The following is a 13,686-nucleotide window of genomic DNA, read 5'->3' on the forward strand; positions in this document are numbered from 1 at the left end:
ATTAATTAAGAACAGAAATGATTTAAAACATCTTTCCAGTGGTTACTAAGCCAGAATCCATCTTCTCGGTTGAAATTGTCTCTGTGCTTGTATATGTGAATGGCCTCATGAACGAATCTCTCATGGTAGCCGGTTGGTTTGCAAAGAACCTCCGTCTTGGAGAAGTCAATGTCATGTGAACCCACTGAATTATAACAGTGATCTGCCACGGCAGAGGAGTTCGTCCTACCGTGTTTCAAGTCTGCTTTATGTTCGCGGATGCGGTCCGAGATATGTCTTTTGGTTTCTCCAATGTAGCTACTACCACAGAGGCACTTTAGTTTGTAAACGCCCGGGTGCTGTATGTCTGGAACAGCATCTTTTACAGATGGAACTAAATCACGGATTTTATGTACTGTGTTGAATCGGACCTGGATCTTGTGTTTATTCAGGATTTTGGAGATCTTTTTAGTGACCCCTGCAATGTAGGGTAAGGTGATGGTTTTGAGTGGCTCCACAAGAGGATCCTTCTTCATGACTGGAGTGATGGCTTTGCGGATTGTGTAGTCGGAGTAGCCATTACCAGGCTCTCAGGGCTAATGGCTACTCCGACTACACAATCCGCAAAGCCATCACTCCAGTCATGAAGAAGGATCCTCTTGTGGAGCCACTCAAAACCATCACCTTACCCTACATTGCAGGGGTCACTAAAAAGATCTCCAAAATCCTGAATAAACACAAGATCCAGGTCCGATTCAACACAGTACATAAAATCCGTGATTTAGTTCCATCTGTAAAAGATGCTGTTCCAGACATACAGTACCCGGGCGTTTACAAACTAAAGTGCCTCTGTGGTAGTAGCTACATTGGAGAAACCAAAAGACATATCTCGGACCGCATCCGCGAACATAAAGCAGACTTGAAACACGGTAGGACGAACTCCTCTGCCGTGGCAGATCACTGTTATAATTCAGTGGGCTCACATGACATTGACTTCTCCAAGACGGAGGTTCTTTGCAAACCAACCGGCTACCATGAGAAATTCGTTCATGAGGCCATTCACATATATAAGCACAGAGACAATTTCAACCGAGAAGATGGATTCTGGCTTAGTAACCACTGGAAAGATGTTTTAAATCATTTCTGTTCTTAATTAATTGTATTTTTACGATGACCTTCAGACCGCAGCTCCTTCGCCAGCATTGACTCTTAATACCTCTCACACCACGGTTAATGGTATGGTTTTACAACATGGAGTATAATAGTGCCTCGCAGCTGTCTCTCTCCCCCTCCTCTGTTCCGACCATGGACGAACTCGTCCGTCTGAACGGGGCCCGTAGCTATCCGTGGTGCTAAAGTTGAGGGTAAGAATCCACCCATTTTTTCGGCATATAGCATTGTGATATATAACGACTTATTGTTGGTAGCTTAGCTGATTGGAGAATATAGAGTGTATTGATAACATTAAGGTAATTTATATTTTAGTTTTTTATTGGTTCACTATATAGTACTGTGAATAGCTCAGATGTGTAGGCCTTGACTTCAATATAGTCATTTCTGTGACCAGTCACTAGCTAATCACTCAGTTATTTCAATGCTAAATTCGCCTAGTTATTTCAATGCTAAATTCTCCTGTTTGATTTGTACTTAGTGCCTTGGTGAATGTGTATGCTCTGACTTTAACGTAGCTATTTCTGTGAGCAGTTACAAGCTAATCACTCAGCTATTTCAATGCTAAATTCTATGCTAATTCCATTGTCAAGGGGTGCCTCTGCGGATGTGTATGCTTTAACTTAGCTATTTCAATGCTAAATTCTATGCTAATTCCTTTAACAAGGGGTGCCTCTGCGGATGTGTATGCTTTAACTTTTAACATAGCTATTTCTGTGACCAGTCACAAGCTAATCATTCAGCCATTTCAATGCTAAATTATATGCTAATTCCTTTGTCAAGGCGCTTTGTTCCTCTCACACAGCTTAAAGGCCGTGATCTGAACGTGGCTCTTTCACTCCAGCGCTGTCCTACCAGACAGTCTCGTCCCTTCACCTGATGAAGGCCGCTTGTGTTGTGGCCGAAACGTCGTGAGAATATTATTGTGTTATTTTATTTTATCAATTTATTATTTTATTCTCATTCTACGTGGCTCCCCATAGACTTGAATGGTAACAATAGTAATTCAAATGTATAATGCGGCATTGCATCCGAGAATCCCAATGGCGCAATGCATGAAAAGCAGTAAACAACAAAAACAGAACCAGGGGCCAAGCGACCCATCTAGAGAGGCAAGGGCCATTTCAAAGAGATGGGGGGCTTCTCAAAGCCGACTTGAATCTGCCCCGATTTCAAGTGGCATTGCATGGTTTGTGGGTGCAAGTTGTACGTGGAGCGTCCTTGTGATATTATATTATTATTGAATTTAATTGATTCTCGAAATATAAGAATAGGTTTTATCCTTTCTGGCCATAATAAAACAGCCGTGTGAAGATGCTTAAAATGCCAAACTGAAACCTTTTGCAAGGAATCGTGTCAGCATTAACCACACATATACTTGTGGTGACCATGCAAACACAACCCACGCTCTGGTAGTATATGATGATGATGCATTGTCTTTGAAACTGATTGGTCCACACCAGAGACAGCTTTTTTATTATTCCACACTTTTATTTAACTCACTCTGTCTGTTGTTGTTGTTTCCTCAAATCTTGCAACTCAATTGTAACCCACTTCCCAATGTGGTATCGACTGAAAACTTGGTATACTCATGTCATGCTGATGACAATATTATATTCTATCATTAAAATGTTTAACAAATATTTTTAAACCATCTTTTTTACATGTTATGTTTTATATGTTATCACCACGGTCCCCTTACGTTATGGCAAGCCTCGGGGCCACTTCCTGGAGTCGTGGAGTTTTGCCATTACGAGCACGGTACATTTCATTAAAGCGTGTTTTTTTTTAAAAAGTATCTTTAAATATTACTTTTAGAGCCTAGTCTCAAGCAGCGTGAGACCCAGAGGACAACGCCAGAAGGCGACCAGCACAAGGACAATGCCACACATCAGGACATTGAGAGCTCGGGGTGAGCTGCTACATCATGGGACCTCCCCTGCCAGTACCAAAATATAAGAATTGGGGCTTTACCCTTTCTGCCAGTGAAACCTATTGTGTTTTGACACTGGCAAAGGGAGATTCCATGATGAATTCTCGCAAGCTCGTCTCTAGGGGTTTTTGTGACATCAATCACAAGTTTAACACATGTGTAGTGCCATGGAAGGAGTCACTATGGCGCAGAGCGCTGGTTGCTAGCAGAGAAGGAGGTCTGGGGTTACAGCAGCCCTGTCTGCCAGCAGGTCATGGGCCAGAGAGAGGCATGTGGGGCAAGGCGATAGAGGGGGCACATGAGGTAAAGCCCGGGAACCTTCTAGTAGATTCTAGAAGGGGGGCGTAGCCGAAGGCAGACCAAAGTCATGCTGTGTGGATAAAAGGGGGACCCCGAGCGAAGGTTCGGGGCTAATGTTTGGAGTGGAATCCCGTCGTGCTGCTGGAGTCTCCGTCACCATCTTCACCTCCTCGGCGTTGTTAAGTCAGGCAGCCTGTCAGCTGTCTTGACCCTAATCTAGTTACCTCTTGAACCTGTGAAGGCTGCAATGAATAGAGTGCCTCCTGCTAATAGTGTCTCTGAGTGATACACTACACATAGGAGGCTTTTGCGACTAATATCATCCACAACACAGGTATTTTTTTGCTTGGTTCGATGGCGTGAATATATAAATGCTGCATCGGTAAACCCGCTACCGCCCGACACAGCCAATCGGTCGGGGGTTCGTCACGAGTGTAACGACTCAACGACCAGTCGTACGACGGGGACACTTTTAATAATAGGGTTTTTCCCCTTTTTTCTGGCAACAAAACTGAAACCTTTTTTACAAGGAATCATGTGTGCATTAACCACAATACTTGTTCCTAGATTTGAAGCTTTCGTGACTGCAAGGATTTATACTCTTTGGGAGGGGGGGGGGGGGGTTTCGGTAAAGTCACGTAGGTAAAAAATAAATAAAATAAATGAAAACTCAATTAAATCACGACGTTTCGGGCGCAACACAGGCGTCCTTCTTCAGGTGGGGACAACGCAGCGAAAGCACAAACGCTTAAAGTGTGTCTCAGAGATGGCTGTGACGAGGGATTATATATTCACGGGGCATGGAGGAGGGGGGGGCATGGTGAGTGGGGGGGCGGGGTGTGGGCTGGGAGGTAAAGTTGGGAATCCGAGGGTGCACTGGGAGGCAACTGGTGGCGCCGAGACTGAGGCTTTGTGATGTAGATGGTGGAAGTAAATAAGCAAGCGAAGATTAAGCCGCCTTTTGTTATGCTGCTGGGTGGGTGAGTTGGAAATGCGCAGGCTAGCAACGTAAGGAGTTCAAACTGAAATGTGCAAGCTAAAAAACAACTTGTGGTACACACTAACATGGCGATAGTAGTGTGTAAAACTGGGGGTAACAGACTGGGAATATGGGTATGTTTATGGAAATAAATCTAAACCGGCTGTCTAGCAGTAAACTGCCCGGTAGCTAAAGTTTGACTTGGTTAATTGCATCTTTCCAATGGTTGCTCAATTTGAATCCATCATCTCGGTTGAAGTTATGTCTATGTTTGTATATCTGGATGGCTTCATGGACAAATCTTTTTTAGTATCCAGGAGGCTTGCAGAGCACCTTGGTATCGGAGAACACAATGTCATGAGAACCAGCAGCATTATAACAGTGGTCGGCCACGGCCGAAGAATCCGTCCTGCCATGTTTCAGATCCAACTTGTGCTCGCGAATGTGATCAGAAATATGTCGTTTCGTTTCCCCGATGTAACAATCCCCACAGGTGCAACTCAGTTTGTAGACACCAGGGTAATGTAAGTCAGGAAGGACATCCTTTACAGATGGGATCAGATCACAATACTTGTGGCCAAAATGCAAACAAAACACACACTGATAATATATGCATTGTCCTTGTGGGTGAGTGAGTGGGTGAGAGTGTGGGTGAGTTACACACTGGCTAGGAGATGTTAACTACCTCGCCTGGTGTGCAGGAGGTCGTGGGTTCGATACTAACCCTGATGGTGCCTGCTGCTGTATATTTGGAGTCTGCGTGACTCTCTCTCCCCGTGATCGCGTGGATTTTTTTCCGGGTCCTCTGGTTTCAGAATCAACGTCACGTGTTCAGAGTGCTTGGCCGCTCCTATACATTTCCACGTGGTGATGATGATATCAGGAACTTGGTTGAACAGCTATCACTACGTGGGATTAGCCAAGTGGTTGCTTCAGAGAAGGAGCTACACAATGGGGCTTTACACCTCGTAACATCAAAATGGTTTAGTTTCAGTATGGGTTTCTTGCGTATGGGTCTCTGTGAGCCTCTATGTAAATGGGTGTCTGGGGCCGTCCATAAATGACGTCACGCGATTTTGGCCGATTTTTGACCCCCCTTCCCCCCTTCGTCACACGGCGTCACACAAAGTCAGACCCCCCCTCAAATATTACGTCACAAAGCTCTCCCCCCCCCCTCCCAAACCATATTTCCACTTTTAAATAAAACATGCTTCAAATCAATTTCAACTATCGTCATTGTAGTGAGTATTTAATGTGGCGCTGCACTCTGATGTTGTAGGAGAAAACACATATTAAAAAGGAGGCGTTGAAAAGCTGAAATTTTCGCATAAAATTCACTTGAAAATATTCAACGTCTAACTAAAACTGCAGATGTTCACAATATCATATTGAAATTCTCTTATAGTTATCAAATATGAAAAGTAATTATTATACAATCAGATATTCATTCCACAGAATGAAAAGCCCTGGTAGAATCAAAATGTTAAATAGCAATCATTAAAAGAATCAAAATGTATGCTTCTTCATTCTCCCATTGAGAAGCAAAATGCTCCTTCATGAAATAAATAGGGAGAGCATGAATCTCTTCATCCGACGTAATCTGCCACTGTTGGAAAATTATCGACAATCAACTGTGACCAAATTTCGGCTAGTGTGTTTCCTGCAAAGACTTTAAATTCTTCTTCTCTAAGTCAGCGTCGTTCAAATGACTACCGTAGTGGTCATGTGGTAACATCAATCCAGGAGGTTCCTTACTGAGTGGCGCCATTTTTCTCTCGACCCTATGAAATGCGCTGTTGCACTCCGGTTGTTGTTTTGAGTTTCATTTATTTGGTATAGCCCCTGTGAGCCATTCGGCTCTTGAATCGGGTGCAACCGCAACAAACAAAAAAACTAAAACATGAACAAGAAAACATCTTAAAGTGACTTTGTGACTTTGCGTAAACAGAAAATCCAAGAAAAAACAGCTAAATATTTCAGAAAAAGCACCGTACACCAACGCTGTGTGCAAAAATCCCAGTGGGATGCAAATCAAATAACCACAACCACAAGACAACTTAGATTAAGGCCATCAGTCTAACTCCGTACTACAACAAACAAACATGGGCAAACCAAAAAAAAACTTTTCGAAATCACCAAAATAAATCCATAAAAGCAATGTAACAGTGATCATAGGGACTGTGACCGAATTTTCACAATAAACTACAATAACATGTAACACCAAACCCTATAGCCATAGCTGACTGCATGAGTCACTCCACAACAACAGGAGCATCAGTCGGAGTATCAAAAATTTTCAACGCACCTTTAAGATCAGCACACTGAATCAAAATACAGTTAATACTTTGCAGCGGTCATCCGGAGCAAAACATTTTATTGTATTTTAGGCCACTGAATAGCAGTGGCAGCTAGGGGTGTACGACTCCTCTAGAGCAGTTTTGAGTGAAGATCTCATTGGTAGTGATTCAAGTTGCAGTTTATTGGCAATAGCATTTCAGACCCTGGGGGCATCAATCGCAAAGGCCCTTCCTCCAGTTTTTTGTACGGCAATAGGGGAATGTGAAGCTGGTAAATGAGCGAAGACCTTAGGTCAATTTTGTTCCTTGAAACAGAGAGGAGATCCAGCAGGTAGTCTGCGGATTTATTTGCGAGTACATCGTGAATAAATAAGATATGGTGCACAAGCCGTCGAACATTAAGAGATGTTACGTTTGACCCAATGTGTTGTCGTAACGTTCTGAGCGCCGTGCACTCCACAGCTCATTGGATTTCAAGCCATCGACACAATAGACATTCTGATGATTCTGAAGGGGAAATGAAAAGCTGTTAGGGCCATGACTCAGCCCGCCAGATGGCGCTGCGTCACCCCGAATCGCAGTGGTCATGATGGGTGTGGTATTGGGGAGGTCACGTTGCTCAAGGGGAACTACATGAGCCACGTCTACGCAGGGACATTTCCTTTCGCTTGTGCGGTGGTCGACCCATCCACCGCCATCCACCGATGATGAAGTCGAGGTTGATGGCCTCGCGACTCTAAAGGAATTGACGACGATGACCCAAGTGCTGCATTGGATCGTTGCACTTCTAATCGTGGCATTCGGGGTGAGTCCTCTTGTGAGTGAGTCTCATGTGTGTGAGTCTATGGGTCTCTGTGTGTCTCTATGTGTGAGTGTCCAGGTCTTTGTGTGTCGGTGTGAGTCTGTGGGTCTGTGAGTCTCTGTGTCAGTCTGTGGGTTCTGTGTGTCTCTGTGTGAGTCTGTGAGTCTTTGGTGTGTCTGTGGGTCTCTGGGTGATGAGTCTATGGATCATCATCGTTTGCAGCTGGGTTTGGGTGTGCCTCTGTGTGTGAGTCTCTGTGTGTGTAAGTCTCTGTGTATGAGTCTCTGTGTGAATCTCTGTGTGGAAGAGTACGTCTCTGTGTGTGTGAGTGAGTCTGTGCGTGAGTCTCTGTCAAAGTGAGTCTCTGTGTGAGTATCTGTGTGTGTAAGTCTCTGTGTGTGAGCGTGAGTCTCTGTGAGTGTGAGTCTCTCTGTGTGTGAGGGTGAGTATCTGTGTGAGTCTCTGTGTGTTAGAGTATGTCTCTGTGTTAGTGAGTCTCGGTGTGAGTGTATGTGAGTGAGTCTGTGTGTGTGAGTCTCTCTGTGTGTCAGAGTAAGTATCTTTGTGTGTAAGTTTCTGTGTCTCTGAGTCTCTATGTGTGTGTGTCTCTGTGTGAGTGTCTGTGTGTGTGTCACTCTGTGTGTGTGAGAGTGAATCTCTGTGTGTGTGAGCGAGTCTGTCTGTGTGTGCATCTCTGTGTGAGGGTGAGTCTCTCTGTGTGTGAGTCTCTTTGTGTGTGTGAGTCTCTGTGTGTGAGAGTAAGTCTGTGTATGTGAATCTCGGTGTGTGTGTGTGAGTGAGTCTGTGTGTGAGTAAGTCTCTATCTGTGTGAGTCTCTTTGTACGTGAGAGTCTCTGTGTGTGTATGAGTCTCTGTGAGCGAGTCTCTTTGTGTGTGTGTGAGTCTCTTTGTGTGAGAGTGATTCTCTGTGTGTGAGTCTATGGGTATCTGTGTCTCTGTGTAAGTCTGTGGGTATCTGTGGTCAGTGTAAGTTTATATGTCAGTATGTGGGTTCTGTGTGTCTTTGTGTGTGTCTGTGTGAGTCAGTGGGTCTTTGTGCGATTCTGAGGGTATCTGTGTGAGTGTGTGGTTATCTGTGTGAGTCTGTGGGTCTTTTGTGTCTCGGTGGGTCTCTGGATGAGTCCCTGTGTGACGAGTCTATGGGTCATCATCGCTTTCTCTTTGGATTGGCATCGCCCCCCACTCTGGATATCGACGGTAAATGGGGGAGGTTTAGGACTGTGACTCATGCAGCTTCAATGGCTGCTTTAGGTACGCGGTCCAGACCTCTCCAGAGACCCTGGCTGACAGAGGAGGTGTTCAGGATGGTTGAGAAAAAGCGACAGGCGCACTCCCATCCAAAAAAGTAGTTTGCAGCTTCACACCTATAACCATCGTTAGGGGAAAGAATGGTGATCCAAAATCTGACCCGCAAGAATAGGTTGGAAGATTTTCTGAGCATTTATGTGAGGTCTTGGGGGAGGGGAATACCTTAGACAGGACATCATCATGGGGGCAAAGTAGGGATCACCCTGCTGAGGCTGCAGTGCCTCAAATATTGGAAGAAGTAGTCACCCCTTTGAGTGGCTGGCTGAGGTGCCATCAGTTGAGGAAGTACGGAAGGAAATCCAGAGTTTGATATCTGGAAAAGTGGCGGGCAGAGATGATCTCCCAAATGAAATGCTGAGGGCGGGTGGCGTGTCTGTGAAAACTGTACTATATGACGTTAAATAATGGGTTCCGCAGGAATGGAAGGATGCCCTGGTCGTCCTCCTCTTTAAGAAGGGGGACCGTACAGACTTTAACAACTACAGGGGCATCTCCCTCCTCAGTGTGCCGGGAAAGGTCCTGGCAAGGATTATTCAACATCACCTTGCCAGGCACGCTGAGGAGAGGCTTGCGGAGCCCCAATGTGGTTTCAAGAAAGGACGGTCCTATACAGATGCCATAATTTCTGTCCGTCTGCTCTTTCAGAGATGTAGAGAATTCCAACAAGACCTACATCTCTGCTTTATTGACCTGGTCAAGGCCTAATGATACCATCAGTAGGCCTGGGCTCTGGGTTGTTCTTCATGCTTTCGGAGTCCCTGATGGTGGGCAGGCCCAGGTAAAGCTACGTGGCCAGGAGTCGGAGCCATTCTCTATTCACCTTGGAGTGCAACGGGGATATCCTCTGGCACCTACATTATTTTACATATTTTTCAACCACGTAATTCTAGAAGCTTTCCATGGCTGTACCGGAGGAATTTCCATCTGGTACAGATACAATGGGAGGCTGATGGATGCTCGGGTGCCATTAATGGATGGCTCCCTATTGGTCAACCATGTTATGTATGCTGATGATCTCGTGATTGCTGCTCACTCTGAGGAGTTGGAGGCGCTGATGCTGAACCTGGAGCATGCCAGGTTCAGCAGGTGGGGTCTTACCATCAGACCCACCTGCCTGGGTATTTTGTGCCATCAGACACTCCACCCCCTCAGCTTCCCATTGATGGTGTAGTTGTGTAGAGAGGGTTACTATACCTGGGCAGTGTGCTTATGACCAGCTCTGGTTTGGCAGCAGAGATCCCACTCCAAATCAGTCGAGCAGCATTATATTTTCTTCGGCTGCGTAATGCTGTGTGGAGGCTACCTGGTCTGTTGCTCCACACGAAGCTTTGGGTCTTCTCGGCCACAATTATGTCCTTCCTACTCTATGCTTGTGAAACGTGGACCCCCTGTAGGCTGGATTGTGTGAGCTCACAAATCCTTGAAAGATCTGGACAAAATCCCATCATTGAGCTCTTCCGGCAGGCAAGGCCGTGTTCGCCGAGTCATATAGCCCACATGCCCAGCCACCGCATGCCGTAACAGCTTTTGTTTGGCCGGATAGAGGGGGCTAAATGGGCGCAGCACGAGATGGATTGATGTGGTACAAGAGGATGTGGAGCTGAGTGGACTTGCCGATGACTGGTACCAGCGGTTTCAAGATCAGCCTCTGTGGAGGAGGCTCGTGAAGGCTGCTGCTTCTGGGCATTTGGAGGGAGTCGCCCTCAAGCAGCAACGGAGGGCAGAGAAGCGATGCTCACAACAACGAACGGAGCAACACGCAGCTAAAACACAGCAAGTTGGCACAGTAGGGGGTACAGGTGATGCTTTGGCCAGTCATCCCAGTCAGTCAATCCATGGCACCTGCAGAGTCTGTCCCGTGACCTGCCAGCGGGCGTTTGACATTTCATGTGGCTTTAAAGTTCTCATAGCCTGGTACAAGCGCCGTGGTGACACCACCACCACTTAATGGCGAATGGCTGTTGTTGCTGTCTCTGTGTCTGTGGGTCTCTGTGCGAGTCTATGGGTCTCTCTGTGAGTCTATGGGTCTCTTTGTCAGTGTTTGGGGTCTGTGTGAGTCTGCAGGTCTCTGTGTCTATGGGGTCTCTGTGGATCATGAGTTTAGAGTTATTTGGCTGCTGCTATACAATTTCGAGATGGCAATAATGGTGATGATGAAGATATAAGTCACTTCGTTGAGCTTTCATTTGTGATGGCCAAGTCACTTTGGGAAAAATATCTACATACTGTAGCTCAGTAGGCCTTACCTGCTAAAATAAAAAAAAAAGCATTTACATAGTTTAGTAGATCTGTTGGCGCGATCGCAAGAGGTGAAATTTTATGATTTCTTGTTAAGAAGGCCAAAACTTTTCTGGACTTTTTCAAATAATTCCCCACTTGGGTGGATGGCGCGACGTGGCGTAGGTGGGGGGGGGGGAATCTCCCTCCAATCCACAGTTTTTGAATCATCACAGCCGGCCGCTTCGTCATCAGTTTGCCAGTGGACACGCGCCAAACACACCGGCCCACAATTTCAGGCAACGGGGTAATCCTTACTTATTGTTTTCGTCGAACGGGTTTGTTGCGCGATGACAACTGGCGCAGTGCAGGTGAGGTCTCGGAGTACGCGGAACCCGCCCCCCCCCCCCCCCCCGATTCGCACTCAGCACTTTGCCACTGGCTACTTTCACTGCACGCGCACGGGGCGGGAAGCGAGGAGTGGAATCGCACCGCCCGCCACCACGCCAGCGGTGGATTTGAGGGTATGTGACCAAAATAATCTCCGGTGTTCTGTCTGACCTTGATGCTACCGATGATTATTGAATCAGCGGTAGCATTTACTCGACAATGCTGTACTTTATATAAAATGTTATGCACATTTACATACGTTGTATGTGCACAACACTCGTAGTAATATAGTGTGTGTTGGAGAGCAAAGCAACGACATTTACACACCGGTGTGCTGTACTAGTGTCGTGTATCAATATAGACACACTAAGAGTTGGAGGCACATCCATTTATTCCGGTCCATACAGCCACAGGGGATAACTACCCACGGTCCGTACGCTACCCGACCAACGACGTCGAGGAGGTGAAGACGAGGACAACGGCAGCACGATGAGTTCCTTTCCCAGACAACAGCCCCGACTGAGTGTCGGAGCCTCCCTTTTATCCTCCCCGGCATGGCCAGGCTCCGCCTTCGGCCACGCCCCCTCCTGGCTCTCGTCAGAAGGTTCCAAACTCTGCCACCACGTGTCTCACTGGCAGACCAGGCTGCTGCACACGTAATCCTCCTCTCTCCGAGCATCCCATGCTACGTACTTTAGTGACTATGTCACTTCACTAGTAACGAATTGGCATCTTCTGTTTACGTGACAAAACTTACTAATTGGCTATGTCGGGTGGTGGCGGATTTAACGACACATTTATTTACGCGTTCTAACCCAAACAAACCTCCATTATGAATGATATTAGACCAGTTGAAGATTGAGACGACACAACTCCTCTTTATTTTGCCCACGAGCTCACGCGCCGCGTGCGACCACTCCACTCCAAATCCCACCAGGAAGCTGCCCCCACAGCCCCGCCTCTTCCGGTGACGTCACACCCCCCCCCCCCCCCCCGAGAGTTCCCAAACTCTCACGCCCCCGCCCTCTCTTTCCTTTCGTTCGTGACGTCATCTTGAAAAGTAGCCTGGGATCCCTTGGGTATTTCTACCCCCGGATCACGTAAGTATTAGCACTACATATACATTAGAGCATAGCCATCAACCCATACCGTTTACCCCGTATTCTCTTGTACAGAGGAAATTGAGTTTTCAAGCCCTTATGGTGTACAGCCGTTTCAATATGGGCAAACTTTTGTTCGTCTATTTGTGTTTCTCCCTTGTGATGGGACTGTCGGATTAAGGTCTGAATTGGTCTGTAATAAGGTAACGGGTTGACAGACATGTTAGAGGTCATAATCTTCTACTAAAATTTGCAAATATGGTGTATATGGTGTAGGCCAATCAGTTTCAAAGGCAACACGTATATTCTAGATTTGAAGCTTTCGTGACTGCAAGGATCCATACTCTTTGGTTCTATTTGGTTCACGTAGGTAAAAAAATAAAACAACACAAATCATGACGTTTCGGCCACAACACAAGTGGCCTTCATCAGGTGAAGGGACCGTGACAAGTACACGAAGACAGCACGGGAGGCCATGTGGCCAAATGACGAAAGTGTCATCCACATATCTCTTCCACAGGGAAGGTCTGAGGGTGGAAGTCTGGATGGCGTCTGATTCAAATTTCTCCATGAAAATATTGGCTATCACTGGTGATAAGGGGGATCCCATGGGGGTACCCTCATTTTGTTTGTAGAAGGAGCCATTCCAAGTAAAGTAGGTATTGTTGAGGCAGTGCCTAACCAGTGCAGGTGTGTCGGGGTCTAGTCCATGTTGGACCAAATTTTCAATTATTTCAATGGTATCAGGTACTGGGACCTTGGTGAACAAAGAGACCACATCGAAGCTGACAAGGATATCGTCAGGGGACAGTACAACGTCTTTGACCATAGAGACCAATTGGGCTGAGTTGAGTACTGCTGAGGCGGTCTTGCCAGTGAAAGGCAGCAAGGTATCTGACAGAAAACGGGCTAGTCTATAGGTAGGGGAGTTGATCGTGGATACGACCTTCCCTGTGGAAGAGATATGTGGATGACACTTTCGTCATTTGGCTACATGGCCTCCCAGCTCTGAACCTTTTCCTACACCACATCAATTCCAGACATCCCGCTATCAAATTCACCATGGAAGTGGAGAAAGATGGCAAGCTACCATTCTTAGATGTTCTGTTTGAGAGGAGACCTGATGGCTCATTGGGGCATTCTGTCTACAGGAAACCCACCCACACAGATTCCTACTTGAAACTTGATTC

At 46.4% G+C, this 13,686-nt stretch overlaps 1 protein-coding gene across 2 annotated transcripts in view; it reads left to right on the plus strand.

Annotated features, from left to right (window-relative positions):
• LOC116956967 (tumor necrosis factor receptor superfamily member 6-like) overlaps positions 1-13,686 on the plus strand; it is an 80,176-nt gene that overhangs the window by 1,286 nt on the left and 65,204 nt on the right. Inside the window, exon 1 of one of the 2 annotated variants that reach the window (XM_032978868.2) lies at positions 7,259-7,463. The exons of the other annotated variant lie outside the window; for it this stretch is intronic. Within the exon in view, the coding sequence (XP_032834759.2) occupies positions 7,413-7,463 (51 nt within the window). The 5' untranslated portion in view covers positions 7,259-7,412. Of the gene's footprint in view, positions 1-7,258; positions 7,464-13,686 lie in introns of those variants that run through there. 2 annotated transcript variants of the gene reach the window in all.

The sequence above is a fragment of the Petromyzon marinus genome, chromosome 68, assembly GCF_048934315.1.
Source record: "Petromyzon marinus isolate PM22_M1 ecotype Great Lakes invasive population chromosome 68, UKy_Petmar_22M1.pri1.0, whole genome shotgun sequence".
Lineage (NCBI taxonomy): Eukaryota > Metazoa > Chordata > Hyperoartia > Petromyzontiformes > Petromyzontidae > Petromyzon > Petromyzon marinus.